At 47.4% G+C, this 15,146-nt stretch overlaps 1 protein-coding gene across 1 annotated transcript in view; it reads right to left on the bottom strand.

Moving 5' to 3' along the window:
* Nucleotides 1-15,146, bottom strand: part of GAS7 (growth arrest specific 7) — a 251,864-nt gene that overhangs the window by 13,647 nt on the left and 223,071 nt on the right. Inside the window, exons 10-11 of the mRNA XM_015414339.1 lie at nucleotides 7,765-7,893; nucleotides 684-807 (exon numbers count right to left, since the gene is read on the bottom strand). Coding sequence (XP_015269825.1) covers nucleotides 684-807; nucleotides 7,765-7,893 — 253 coding nt within the window. The remainder of the gene's footprint in view (nucleotides 1-683; nucleotides 808-7,764; nucleotides 7,894-15,146) is intronic.

Genomic DNA, 15,146 nt, shown 5'->3' with positions numbered 1-15,146 from the left:
AAAGCGATGAGGATGATCGGGGGCCTGGAGACCAAGCCTTACGAGGAAAGGCTGAGGGACTTGGAAATGTTTAGTCCGTAGAAGAGGAGGTTGAGGGGGGTCATAATTGCTCTCTTGAAGTATTTGCTGTCACTTAGAGGAAGGCAGGGAGCTGTTCCTGTTGGCAGCAGATGATAGGACTCAAAAATGGGTTTAAATTAAGAGTGGGAAGGTACTGGCTGGATATTAGGAAAAGCTTTTTTGCAGTAAGAGTTGAGCAACAGTGGAATCAGTTGCCTAGGGTCAGTCTTTAAGGAGCAGCTGGACAAACACTTGTCAGGGATGCTTTAGGCTGATCCTGCGTTAAGCAGGGGGGCTGGACTAGATGGCCTGTATGGACCCTTCTAACTCTGTGATTCTATGATTCTATGAACCTCTTCCCTGTGATGGCACATTGCAAATCTAATTTGCCAGTCTCATTTAATTCATCACAGGATGCAGATCTCCCACATAATGTGTCATTTACACCTTAGTAAGATTAACCAGATATTTTCATTCTGTTTATTGTTTCGTGAAATGGCTATTCTTAAATTGAAGTCCCATCAACCAGCTCAACTCAGAAGATCTTTTCCTTCTTTGCTTCCTTTTTACAATATCATTCACTATCTTCTACTATATCTTATCAACGCTCATCAGATACTCACCAGCTTGAGTAGACTTCCGTCTGGCCTTCTTAATCTCCTCTTCTGTCTTGTTACTAAGCTTTATCTCCAACTGTTGTGTTTTCATCTCTAAGTCCTTTTGCCTCTCTGTTAATGCTTTTCGGGCCTTGGAACAAATACAAATACCATAAATTCCCCTACAGAAAGAGAAAATTAGTTTGCTCCACCATTTCATAAACTCTGTTCTCTCTGTAATCACTGCCCTGCAGTGATATGCCCTTGGTGAGGGGAAAAAATTCAATATACCCCCCCAACAGCCCCGTAGCTAGGGACTTTTTTGGGAGGGGTCCATGGGGGCTCCAGCAGCTAATTTAATCAAAAGTTTCAGGTAAAGCTCCAGCAGCGGCAGCAGGCCACGCACTCTCTCGGCCACTACGCTGGGTGGGAGGATGAGGCAGGTACTGGTGGGTTGAGGGAGGTGGCGGCAGCGGCGGCAGTGGAGGCGGGTGTCCTCCTCCACTCCCCCCCGACCCGGTGCGTCGCCTCCAGTCATGAAGGTCACGGAAGCTGGGAGGGAGCATGCACTGCAGGGGCAGCTCAGAGTGCAGGTAAAGGGCTGCCCCTCGGCACCTCTGGCATAAGGTCTCCATGGCTCCCTTAGAAAAACTCCCGCAGGGCTTGTTGGGGGGACTCGGGTGGCGGGGGGGGGAGGCAGGCGGTTTTTAAAGCAGGCGCACGCGGACTGGAGTACAGAGACGGGTCCTGTGGTTAAGAGAGGGTGGATGGTGAGGAACAGAAGCCGGCAGGAGCTGGCAGCAATTTGGCTGAGTTTAAAGGGGAGGGGAGTGTCGGATGGTAGCTCTGAGGATGAAGGATTCCACTTCTCTGGAGTGCCCAAGGAGCTCAGTTGTTGGGCAGCCAGGTTGGAGGCACTTAAGGGACAGCCCAGGAGGGAGGGCCCCCAAAAGAAACGCAAGGGGGCCGGGCCCTGTGGGCCCCGCATTAGCTACAGGCCTGCCCGGCAATGGTATATATGGGCCCCAATGGAGAAGCAACTATAATTTTGTTTGGTAATTAACAGCGGTTCTGATTTTACTATATTTTAAATGATTTTTTAATAACAAACAGTGTTTCTTTAGTGCCTCATTTGTTATAAAGTAACTTGAGGGTTTTAAAGAAATATCTTGAATATGTTTTTAGGTTTCAGTTATTTTTTAGTACTCCTTATGATATTTACTCTATTTCCCCCAACATTCCTATTTATTACTATTAAACTTAACTTGTGTTTTAAATATGTATATTAACATTTTTTTCTACGGCATCGATGTTACATTAAAAGCTTGGTTAATCAGCATCTGGTTAACCAGACAATTTGGATAACTGGTGTGCTGGCAGAGTGATTCAGTAGACAAAACAAAGGGAAAAAACAGTGCACCAATTATCAAAAACAAATGAACACTGTGAATGCAATTAACAAGTCTTATATCAATGTCTTTAAATGTTTTGAAATACCAAATGAGTGTATAGTCTAAATATATATTCAGTTATCAAAGTTTTCTTATACCAACTCCAAAAGTACTTAATACAATGTCAAAAGCTCCAAGCCAGAGTTACAACATAACACATAAAGTTCCAAAACTCTCAAAATGTAACAATCATGAGCTATAAATCAAGGTTACAATTGTTGCATAATTTCCAATTGTTGATCTATTATACAAATTTGTCATATTGAGAACTTCAGAACTAGTAGTGTTACATTGTAACTGTCTGCTGTACATAAGAACATAAGAGATGCCAATGTTGGATCAGGCCAAAGCCCCATCCAGTCCAACACTCTGTATCACACAGTGGCCAGAAATACCAGTGCCATCAGGAGGTCCACCAGTGGGGCCAGGACATTAGAAGCCCTCCCACTGTTGACCCCCCCAAGCACCAAGATGACAGAGCATCACTTGCCCCAGAGCCCCTATCTATACCTTGTGGCTAATAGCCACTGATGGACCTCTGCTCCATATGCTTATCTAATTCCCTCTTGAAGCCGTCCATGCTTGTAGCTGCCACCACTTCCTGTGGCAGTGAATTCCAAGTGTTAATCACTCTTTCGGTGAAGAAGTACTTCCTCCGTTCTAACCCGACCGCTCAGCAATTTCATGGAGTGCCCACGGGTTCTTGTATTGTGAGAAAGGGAGAAAAGTACCTCTTTCTTTACCTGCTCTTTCCCATGCATAATCTTATAAACCTCGATCATGTCACCCCTCAGTCGTCTTTTCTCCAAGCTAAAGAGCCCTAAGCGCTTTAACCTTTCCTCATAGGGAAAGTGTTCCAACCCTTTTATCATTCGAGTTGCCCTTTTCTGCACTTTTTCCAAAGCTATAATATCCTTTTTAAGGTGTGGTGACCAGAACTGCACACAGTATTCCAAATGAGGTCGCACCATTAATTTATATAGGGGCATTATTATATTGGCTGATCTGTTTTCAATACCCTTCCTAATAATCCCCAGCATAGCATTGGCCTTCTTTATTGCAGTCACACACTGTCTCGACATTTTCAGTGAGTTATCCACTACAACTCCAAGATCTCTCTCTTGATCAGTCTCTGCCAGTTCAGACCCCATCAATGTGTATTTATATTTAGGATTTTTGGCTCCAATGTGCATCACCTTGCACTTGGCCACATTGAACCCCATTTGCCATGTTGACGCCCACTCGCCCATCCTTGACAGATCCCCTTGGAGTGCCTCACAATCCTCACTGGTTTTCACCACCCTGAACAACTTTGTATCATCCGCAAATTTAGCCACTTCACTGCTTACTCCCATCTCCAAATCATTAATGAACAAGTTAAAAAGCAGTGGACCAAGTACTGATCCCTGCGGTACCCCACTGCTTACCACCCTCCACTGAGAAAATTGCCCACCTACACTCACTCTCTGTTTTCTATGAACTAGCCAGTTTTTGATCCATAAAAGGACTTGTCCTTCTATCCCATGATTTTTGAGCTTACTTAGGAGCCTTTGATGAGGAACTTTATCAAAAGCTTTCTGGAAGTCAAGGTAAATAATATCTATTGGATCCCCCTTGTCCACATGTTTGTTCACCCCCTCAAAGAACACTAACAGGTTAGTGAGACAAGATCTTCCCTTACAGAAACCGTGCTGAGTCTGCCTCAATAGGTTTTGTTCATCTATGTGCCTACTAATTCTTTCCTTAATAATGGTTTCCACCAATTTACCCGGTATCGACGTCAGACTGACTGGCCTGTAATTTCCCGGATCTCCTCTGGAACCCTTTTTAAAGATGGGAGTGACATTAGCTACCTTCCAATCCTCAGGAATGGAGGCAGATTTTAAGGAAAGATTACATATCTTTGTCAGGAGATCTACAAGTTCACATTTGAGTTCTTTCAGAACTCTCGGATGTATGCCATCTGGGCCTGGTGATTTTTCAGTTTTTAAGTTGTCTATCAGTTTTAGGACCTCCTCTCTCGTCACCTCAATCTGACTCAGGTCTTCCAACACCCCTCCTGAAATCAGTGGTTCTGGAGTGGGCAAGCACTTCTCATCTTCCACAGTGAAGACGGAGGCAAAAAATGCATTTAGCTTCTCAGCCATTTCCCTATCATCCTTCAATACTCCTTTTACCCCTTGGTCGTCCAAGGGCCCCACTGCCTCCCTGGCTGGTTTCCTGTTTCTAATGTATTTGAAGAAAGTTTTATTGTTGGTTTTTACGTTTTTTGCTATATGCTCCTCATATTCCCTTTTTGCCTGCCTGACCTCAGACTTGCATTTTATTTGCCATAGCCTGTGTTCCGTTTTATCAGCCTCACTGTGACTAGCTTTCCACTGCTTAAAGGAATTCTTTTTACTTTTTACAGCCTCCATTACTCTGTTTGTTAACCATGCAGGCTTTTTCCTATACCTGTTTGTGCCTTTCCTAACCTGCGGAATATATATTTTTTGAGCTTCTAGGATCGTAGTTTTAAATAGATCCCAAGCTTCCCCAATTGTTTTGACCCTTTCTACTTTTCCTTTCAGTTTCCTCCCCACGTGTCCCCTCATATCAGAGAAATTACCCCTTTTAAAGTTAAAAATGGTTGTGTGAGTCTTTTTGGCCAATTCTCTATTTGTACAAATGATGAACTCAACAACATTATGATCACTGTTTCCAAGCGGTGCAATCACTTTTACATCTCTCACCAGGTCTTGAGTGTTACTTAGGACCAAATCAAGGATCGCCTCTCCCCTGGTAGGTTCCGTGACCATCTGCTCCATAGCACAGTCATTTAGAGTGTCTAGAAACTCAATCTCTTTTTCCCGACTAGAACACATATTGACCCAATCAATGTGTGGGTAGTTAAAATCACCTATTATTACACAGTGTTTTTGTCTAGTTGCTATCTTTAAGGCATTCATCATTTTATAATCCTCCTCTATCTTTTGATCTGGTGGGCGATAACAAACTCCCAGTGTTAAGTTTCCTTTTGGCCCCCCTATTTCAACCCATAGAACTTCCAGAAGCGAATCCAATTCACTTAGCCTCTCAATCTTTCTAGACTTTATACCCTCTCTGACATACAGAGCTACCCCACCTCCAACCCTTCCCCCCCTATCCTTCCGATATAATATATAACCGGGAATCACTGTGTCCCACTGATTTTCCTCATCCCACCAAGTTTCAGAAATACCCACAATGTCTATTTTTCCCTCCGACACCAAGCACTCCAACTCCCCGATTTTACCTCGGACACTTCTAGCATTTGTATAGAAACAGCTGTAATTTCCCTTACAAGTTAAGCCTGCATCCTTCCTCTTGCTATCTCGAGTCGTTGTCCGGCAGTCCATGTCACCAGCCATGGCCTCTGTGGACAATTTCAATCCACCTCCCTGTAGAAAAGCAACCGGTACCCCCTCACCTCTCTCAGATGAGCCAACCCGAACCAGAGACTTTTCATCTCCTGTCGGCTTTCCCCCAATATTCAGTTTAAAAGCTGCTCTGCCACCTTTTTGATTTTAAGTGCCAGCAGCCTGGTTCCTTCTCGGGACAAGTGGAGACCGTCTCGCCTGTACAGCTCCCTCTTGTTCCAAAAAGTATCCCAGTGCCTAACAAACCTGAACCCTTCCCCCCTACACCATCGTCTCATCCACGCATTGAGACTCCTGATCTCTGCCTGTCTCTCCGGCCCTGCGCGTGGAACAGGTAACACTTCTGAGAAGGCTACCTTGGAGGTCCTGGACCTAAGTTTCCTGCCCAGCAGCCTAAATTTCTCCTCCAGGACCTCACGACTGCATTTCCCCACATCGTTGGTGCCGACATGCACCACGACCACTGGCTCCTCCCCAGCACTATCTACCAGCCTATCTAAAACACGCGTAATGTCCGCTACCTTCGCACCAGGCAGGCAAGTCACCATACGGTCAGTACGCGGGTTCGCCACCCAGCTGTCTACCTGCCTAAGGATCGAATCACCCACTACCAAGAGCCCCCCTCCCACCCTGCTCAGGGATGGTTCCTTGGTGCAAAAGGAGAGCCGCTCACCAGCTGGGGAAGAGGTCCCTTCTGAGGGCACATTCCCCTTATCCTCAGCATGGTGCCCTGTTTCCCCTAGACCCTCATGCTCCCTGACAGCAGCGGGGCTGCCAGATCCAGAGTGGGACGAAGCTAACAAGTCCCCGAGAGTCTTTTCTGTGTGCCTAGCTGACTGTCTCTGCTTCTCCAGGTCAGCCACCTTGGCCTCAAGGGAGCACACACGTTCCCTGAGAACCAGGAGCTCCTTGCACCGAGGACACACCCAAGACTTCTGCCCAGTGGGCAGATAGTCATACATGTGACACTCCGTGCAAAACACTGGATAGCCCCCAACCCCCTGCTGGCATTCTGGCTTCATAATTCTTTTAAAATAAATAAATATAATCCCCCTTTTAAACCCTTGGTATTTATGTGGGTTTTGTTATCAAGTCAAATTATTTTACGGGAAAGACAAAGAGCCTAGGGCCTTGTCTTTCTGGCTCTTTTTGGGCTTCTTACAGCGCCCCTAGTCTAAGAGTCCCTAGGCTAAGAGCCACAGGCAAAGAGCCCTTTAGCTCACCCTTCGGCTCGTGCCAGAGGCTCGTGCCTCTGCCAAGGTGCTTCCTTAAATAGAGGCCTCCCCCAGCAGAGGTCAGGCAGCAGCTATTCAAATTCAAATTCACCCAGGCACTCAATCACAGGCAAAACAATGCCCCTTCCACTTCCTCTCAATTACAGGCAATCCCAGTCAAACAATGCCCGTTCCTCTCCCACACTCAATCAGCCAGGACTCTGCAAGAACTCTAAGTGCTTCCACACACTGCTAAACACAGTTTTCCCACAAAATATCCTTAGCTGAATTCTCTCAGCTGAAAGCAAGTAAAAGAAACCCACTCACCTCTCTCACAGCTCTCTCTCCTGCTCCTGCTCAGAGCTCAGCTGGTCTCCTCTGCCTCTGGCAAGGTGCTTCCTTAAATAGAGGCCTCCCCCAGCAGAGGTCAGGCAGCAGCTATTCAAATTCAAATTCACCCAGGCACTCAATCACAGGCAAAACAATGCCCCTTCCACTTCCTCTCAATTACAGGCAATCCCAGTCAAGGTTGTTGGCCATTCTTGATTTCCTCAACTGTCATTAGCTCTGTGCAGTCTCCTGTAACTGTTCCTCCCCCCCCTCAGAACACTAAGCTCTGCAGCTGACCAATCAGAGAGCGGAGGGTACAAGGAGGCAGCAGCCTGGCAGCTGCATAGGAATCAATGGGGGAGCACATTTTACCCCTTTTGACCCCCTTAGGGTTTGAATTTCTAAAAATCCCTTCTTAGCAAGCATCTAAGCCATGATAGGAGTGCTCTCCCCGGATTTCGTGTTTCAAGGTCCAGCGGTTTGGCCTGGGTGTTGATTTTACATGAGGGGACTTTCTTTTATATATATAGACATGCTAACTTCTGCTGCATGCATTACATGCTTTATGTTGCTAATCCAGAAAAGATTCAGAATTGGATATATAGTCAAATATTACATTTTTAAGTGACACAGATGCAAGCTAACCTTTATCCTTCAGATATTCCATGTGAAACTAACCTTCAATTGGATTAAAATTTGCCTGTTTTGCTCTTACCTTTTCTACTGCAGCATACCGACTAACCAGCTGTTTTCGCAAATCAGCAATGTGATGGTCGTACTTCTTCATGTCTTTCTTGAAATTCTCTCGGAAGTTCAGTAGGGGTTTCTCCACCTCAGCCTGAAGCTGAAATAAAAATAGAAGAAACTTTTTTTAAAAAAAATGGGGGAGGTAAATTTTGGGAGCACACTCTGAAGTATCAGATGTAGCTATGTTGGTGTTGGACAAAGCAGCCCAATTCCATCCAAGAAAATGCCTTTTCTGCCAATTGCAAGAACGTAAGAGAAATTCTAGGGATGGGTTTAGACATCCTAACCTATTACCTGAAACCAGGGTGGGAAGAAAAAAAAAACAGCTTTCATAGCAGTTGTCTGTCTACAGGTGACAGGTCCATCAACTGAATGAAAGAGTAACGTATCTAAAACTAGATTCAAGGGGGTAGCAGCAGAGTAAAGTTTGAGTCTAGTGGCACCTTTAAGACCCACAATGTTTTTTCCTGGGTATAAGCTTTTGCGCGCATGCATACTTCTTCAGGTACATTGAAACAGAAGTCACCAGCCAAGAAGGGCTAATTAGAGTCAAGATGCATAAGTAACTGAGCAATAGATATAGCTAAGATCGGGTTAAAGCAGTTTGTAAGACCCTTGAATAGCACCAAATTAGCATACAGCATGATAAAAGAGTTTACAAACAGATCCATTTATCCTTTTGTGTAGGGTTTGACCTGTTTGGACACAAATCTGACATCAAGAATCACAAAACTGAGAAACCTGTAGGAAAGCATTTCAACCTCCCAGCACATTCAATGGGGGCCTTCAAAGTAGCTGTTTTATTGCAAAAGAATTTCAAAAGCAGACTAGAACGGGAGATTGTTGAGTTACATTTATCACAGCACTCAGGACAATGGAACCCCCAGGGATGAACAGAGATATAGGTTTCTTATCTCACTACACATGCTAGTGTCATTCAGTTCTCACATCTGTTTGTCAGACACACGTACTTCTCTGGAGATCCAACTACAAAGCCTCCCAACATGGCCACCGGTTACATTAATGAAGTAATAAATAAATAAATCATTTGAGATCTGGCAAGGCTCCTGGAAATGATACGATATCTTCAGATATTTTATTTATTTATTTATTGTACTTATAGCCTGCCCTCCCCAAAAGGTCCTGCAGGGCCCTGATCTCATCCAGAAGCTCATTCTAGTAAGTAGGAGCAGCTGCAGAAAAAGCCCTAGTCCTAGTCGATACCAGCCTGGCATCCTTTGGAGCAGGGGGGCCCAGACGATTTTGCGACCCTGACCGTAGTGCTCTCTGGGGAACATGTGGAGAAAGGCGGTCCCTCAGGTACACAGGTCCCTGACCATAAAGGGCTTTAAAGGTCAAAACCAGCACCTTGAAGTGAATCTACTCTATAAAGACTCTACTTTATAAAGGCGTTGTCAGGCCTCTGGGTAAATTAGTCAGTCAGTCAGTCAGTCAACCTTTATTGGCATAGATAAAATACACTGCTTTTAACCTAAGGAACATTTCAGTGGGAACATTTGGCTGTACAATCTCAGAAGAAAGACAGGTTGCTTACCTGTAACTGGTGATCTTCGAGTGGTCATCTGTGCATTCACACCCTTGGGGATACTCTGCGCCTGCGCTGACCTTCTCGGTACCGATAGCTAGCAAAAGGGATTTTCGCGCCTCTCCCAGGTCACGCGCCGGCTCCACTGCGCATGACCAAGGAGGGGCACGCAGATCCCGCCAGTTCCTTCTGACCGCCGCCCAACAGCCTTCAAAGAAACAAGATGAAGGGCCGAGAGCAGAGGGGAAGGAGGGCGGGTGGTGTGAATGCACAGATGACCACTCGAAGATCACCAGTTACAGGTAAGCAACCTGTCTATCTTCTTCGTGGTCTCTGTGCATCACACCCTTGGGAGAATAGCAAGCAATAACTCTTACCTGGAGGAGGGGCCGAGGCCCTACACCTGCGCCGTCTGCAAGATAGACCGACCCAACGCCACACGACGAGTAGACCGGACATCAAGGGCATAATGCTTCACGAAGGTGAGCGGAGTAGCCCAAGTCGCAGCGTTGCAGATGTCCTCCAATGGCATCCCTCTCAGGAAAGCTGTGGAAGCCGCCACCGCCCTTGTAGAGTGGGCGCGAAGTTGACCTGGAAGAGGTCTCTTAGCCAAAGCGTAACATAGCTTGATTACTTCCACAATCCACCTGGGACATTGCCGAAAGTTTTCGAACCAGACGAGAAAAAACAGGGCAGCTCGTCTACACTTGGCCCTGATGGAGAAGGCACTATCTCCACAGTCCTCTTCACCGTTGGACACGTCCGGGCACGCCTCGATGTCCACCTTGGCTGCGGACACTTGTCCTCCCGTTCCGGGATCATCGACGTCGACGGTCGCAATCGATGCTTCGGCACCGAAACGATCGACGCCGATAAAGGACCACCCCGTACCTTCCAAGATCCGGAAGCAGGGCAAAGACTCACAGCAGTCGAAGAAACCTAAAACGGACAAACCCAAAGTCCATAAGGTTTCGGCTAGTCAGGGTCGAGATCCCACGCAAGAACCTCACCCGATCGGTTCGGATCTCGACATCGACCTTACTCAACAGACAAATCAGTCGCAATCTGATATGTCGAGCCGTCAATCCTCTCATGCCTCCCCAGAACGTGGAGTCGAGGATCGGCACCGACCAACTTCTCCTCCCCTGACTTGGGATGAGAGGCAATGGCATTATTTGTACGGGAATCGATACCCATACCCTTGGGCACTCCCGATACCACCCCCACCTGAATGGGATCGTCAGTCGGTGTCATCCCGCATTTCGCGCTTTCAAGATCGACCATCGGTATCGAAGCAGTCGATACCGACGCATCCACCAGACCCGGTTGTGCCCCCGATTAACACACCGGCACCGTCTCAACCTGAATTACTCGAATCATCTCCAGAACCATCCAATGTATCCTCCGATTCAGATGGCTTTTCTGAACATATCGAGGATGTAGATGCACAGCCCACCTCGCAAGATGTGGAAGCGGATTTACCTATTTCTCCATCAGAGGATGTTAAGTCTTATGGAGATTTTATTCAACGCATGGCATTAGATCTATCTATGACTCCTACTCTCGTTGCCAGTTTTGTGGATGATAACGTTTTTGACATTATGCACTCTAACACTTCGCCCTCCGTGGCTCTACCAATGACAAAAGTTCTCTTGCAAACTACCAAGGACTTTTGGACTCGTCCAGCCTCCATTAATGTCTCTAATAAGCGTCTGGATCACATGTACAAGGTCCAGGAATCAGGGGCTGAGTTTTTATACACACATCCTAAGCCCAATTCTTTGGTCGTTTCCTCGTCCACGAAAGGAAAAGCGAGCCACTCTACTCCATCAGACAAAGAAGGAAAAAAGTTGGATTCGGTTGGTAGAAAATTCTACACTGTCGGTGCAATGGGCATTAAAACGGCGAACTATGCCGCCTGCATGGGCCGTTATCAATTCAATTTATGGAAGCGTTTGAATGATTTCCTCCCGCACGTGCCCAAAGAGTGCCAACCTCAGATTAAAAGGATTCAGAATGAAGGGATGGTCTTGGCTAGACACCAAATTAGTGCTGCCAAGCATTCCCTGGAATCCGCTAGTAAGACTCTAGCAACCTCTGTAGCGTTACGCAGACATGCCTGGCTCCGCTCTTCATCATTGCCATATGACACCAGATCCTCGGTGGAAGACCTTCCCTTTGAAGGTTCTGGATTGTTTAGCTCCACCACTGACACGGTTCTGCAGGAAATGGATAAGAGTATCAAGACGTCCAAGAGTTTGGGGATCTCCCCCACGACCAAATACTCGAAATCCAAGCAGTGGCCTAGGCAACCTTGGTCGACCAGGCAACCGTACAACAAATCACCTACGGATCAATGGCAAAGACCTCCCTCTCAGTCACGGTCTTTTCCCCCGAAAAATAAGGGACAATCGTCCGGTGCCTATAAGTCGAAATTCCCTAAGAATCCCAAACAGGGACTTTGACTTCAACCTTACTGCTCAGACTCGCCTTGCACCCTTCCTGCACGCATGGCTCGCCATTTCTACGGACAAATGGGTGCACTCTATAATAAGAGATGGCTATCTCATAGAGTTTTCTCTGACTCCCAAAATCTCCCGTTTTATCAGAACCCCGGCGTCTCCTGCCCTGCTACAGGAGGTACAATCGCTGACACAAAAAAACGCTATAGAGAAAGTCCCGATGGCGGATTGTTGCCGCGGGATTTATTCCAAATATTTCACGGTCCCCAAGAAGGACGGAGGACTTCGTCCAATCATGGACCTTCGTTTTCTCAATCGGTTCATCATTTACAGAAAGTTTCGCATGACCACGTTGCAAAGCATTTTACCACTCCTGTCTCCAGGGACTTGGATGGTCACTTTAGATCTCAAAGACGCTTATTTTCACGTCTCCATCCATCCTCGTCACAGAAAGTTCCTCAGATTCGCAGTCGGGGAGGACCATTACCAATTCAAAGCCCTTCCATTCGGGCTCTCTACCGCCCCCAGGGTTTTTACGAAGGTAATGGTGGTTGTCGTCGCTCATCTTCGCCTTCAGGGCATTCAGATCTTTCCGTATATAGACGACTGGTTGATGGTGGCAGATTCAAGAGAATGTCTCCTTCAGCACATCACCATCACATTGTCGGTCCTATCCTCCCTTGGAATTCTGGTGAATTTACAGAAATCCATGCTGCAACCTGCAACTCGCGTGCAGTTCATAGGAGCTGTCATAGACTCCCTAGCCACTCGGGCGTACCTTCCTCGCCAACGGGCAGATACCATTCGTCTGGAAATTCAACGTTTGTTCCAGTCCAACGTGACATCAGCGGTCCACATTCAGCGGATCTTGGGTCTCATGGCAGCCACCACTTCCGTGATCGAATATGCACGCCTTCGCATGCGCCCGTTGCAGCTGTGGTTTCTAAAGAAATTTCGCCCTTCCATCCATCCTCCGAGCCTTCAACTGGTAGTGCCTCCGCAGGTCCTCGTCTCCCTGCAGTGGTGGCTCGTGGACACCAATCTGTTGGCGGGTGCACCGTTCCAACCGATCGTTCCCGTAATGTCCATCACCACAGATGCCTCCCTGTGGGGTTGGGGTGCTCATACAGACGACACTTGTGTGGGTGCTCCATGGCAACCCCTTTGGAAGAGTCATCATATCAACTATCTGGAACTGCTGGCCGTAAAATTTGCCCTCAGATCCTTACTCAGACAGGTTGTAGGAAAAGCTGTGTTGATTTTTACGGACAACACAACTGCGATGGCTTATATCAATCGCCAGGGCGGGACCGTGTCCAGGTCCCTTTGCAGGCTAGCTATGGACATATGGGAAGAGTGCCTTCATTGGAACATCACTCTCCAAGCTGCCCATCTGCCAGGAACTTTGAACCAACAAGCGGATTTCCTGAGCAGAGGGGGAGCATCGGACCACGAATGGGAGTTGAACTCAAAGTATCTCCTTCCTCTTTTTCAACATCTGGGACATCCCCACATCGATGTTTTTGCAACTCGATTGAACAAGAAGTGTCCCAGGTTTTGCTCCAGAGCGGGGTTGGACCCTCTGTCAATGGGGGACGGTCTGTTGATGTCGTGGGCTCACGACTTTCTATACCTATTTCCTCCGATTCCGCTGCTCCACAGGGTGCTTGTGAAAATACAACAGGACAAGCCCCATTGTCTCCTGGTAGCCCCCTGGTGGCCTCGGCAGGTGTGGTTTCCGACACTGCTGCGGTTAGCCAAGGGATCCTTCGTACACTTCCCGCAGGAGTTGGATCTCCTCCAAGCTCAGGAAGGCCAGGTCCTTCACTACGATCCTCTGAGTCTCAAGTTGACTCTATGGGAAATACGCTTTCAGTGATGGATGACCGTATCAATGAGGTCCTGTTGAATTGTCGTAAACTGTCTACTAGGACGTCTTACGCAAAGAAGTGGGATTTATTCCTACAGTACTTGAGTTCTTCCAATTTACCTCCTCCGCCAGTGGATTTGAGGTCTATTTTTGCGTTTATTTTGTCCAGAATGGACTTGGGACTCAGTTTTTCTTCAGTTAAGGTGTATTTAGCTGCGGTGTCAGCTTTTCATCCATCTATTGATGGGTTTTCAGTTTTCTCGCATCCTCAGACGAAACAGTTTTGTAAAGGTCTTATTCGCCTGTACCCTCCCCGTCGTTCTCCGACTCCGGCCTGGGATTTGGCTTTAGTTTTGCGGTTTTTGATGGGAAAACCCTTCGAACCACTGGCCACTTGCTCTCTAAAGTTGTTATCGCTCAAGACTGCGTTTCTGGTGGCCATTACTTCTGCTCGTCGAGTCAGTGAGTTGTCTGCTTTAAGGTGTGATCCACCATACTTGATTTTTTCCCCTCATGGGGTGTCGTTGTCTTTGGACATCTCCTTCTTACCGAAAGTCGTTTCGGAGTTTCATCTACGTTCAGATATAGTTTTGCCGTCATTTTTCCCGTCTCCTGCCAATGAAGAGGAACGGAAATTGCACTCTCTGGATGTTAAGAGGGCGTTGCTGTTCTATTTGGGCAGGACCAAGTCTTTTCGTCAGTCTCCAGCCTTGTTTGTTGCTCACAGTATGCCCTCCCTAGGGAAGAAGATCTCTTCCCAGACGCTGTCCAGGTGGATTGTGGAAGTAATCAAGCTATGTTACGCTTTGGCTAAGAGACCTCTTCCAGGTCAACTTCGCGCCCACTCTACAAGGGCGGTGGCGGCTTCCACAGCTTTCCTGAGAGGGATGCCATTGGAGGACATCTGCAACGCTGCGACTTGGGCTACTCCGCTCACCTTCGTGAAGCATTATGCCCTTGATGTCCGGTCTACTCGTCGTGTGGCGTTGGGTCGGTCTATTTTGCAGACGGCGCAGGTGTAGGGCCTCGGCCCCTCCTCCAGGTAAGAGTTATTGCTTGCTATTCTCCCAAGGGTGTGATGCACAGAGACCACGAAGAAGATAGACAGGTTGCTTACCTGTAACTGGTGATCTTCGAGTGGTCATCTGTGCATTCACACCACCCGCCCTCCTTCCCCTCTGCTCTCGGCCCTTCATCTTGTTTCTTTGAAGGCTGTTGGGCGGCGGTCAGAAGGAACTGGCGGGATCTGCGTGCCCCTCCTTGGTCATGCGCAGTGGAGCCGGCGCGTGACCTGGGAGAGGCGCGAAAATCCCTTTTGCTAGCTATCGGTACCGAGAAGGTCAGCGCAGGCGCAGAGTATCCCCAAGGGTGTGATGCACAGAGACCACGAAGAAGATTATACAGTTGACCAGAGAGAAGTACTACTGGACATGTGATTGCACTGGAGGCTTCATTTGTATTTTTGTATTTCT

Source organism: Gekko japonicus, unplaced genomic scaffold, assembly GCF_001447785.1.
Source record: "Gekko japonicus isolate JY-2015 unplaced genomic scaffold, Gekko_japonicus_V1.1 scaffold152, whole genome shotgun sequence".
Taxonomy (NCBI): domain Eukaryota; kingdom Metazoa; phylum Chordata; class Lepidosauria; order Squamata; family Gekkonidae; genus Gekko; species Gekko japonicus.
Note: the sequence above shows the minus strand (reverse complement) of the source record. Positions and strands in the feature narration are given on the sequence as shown.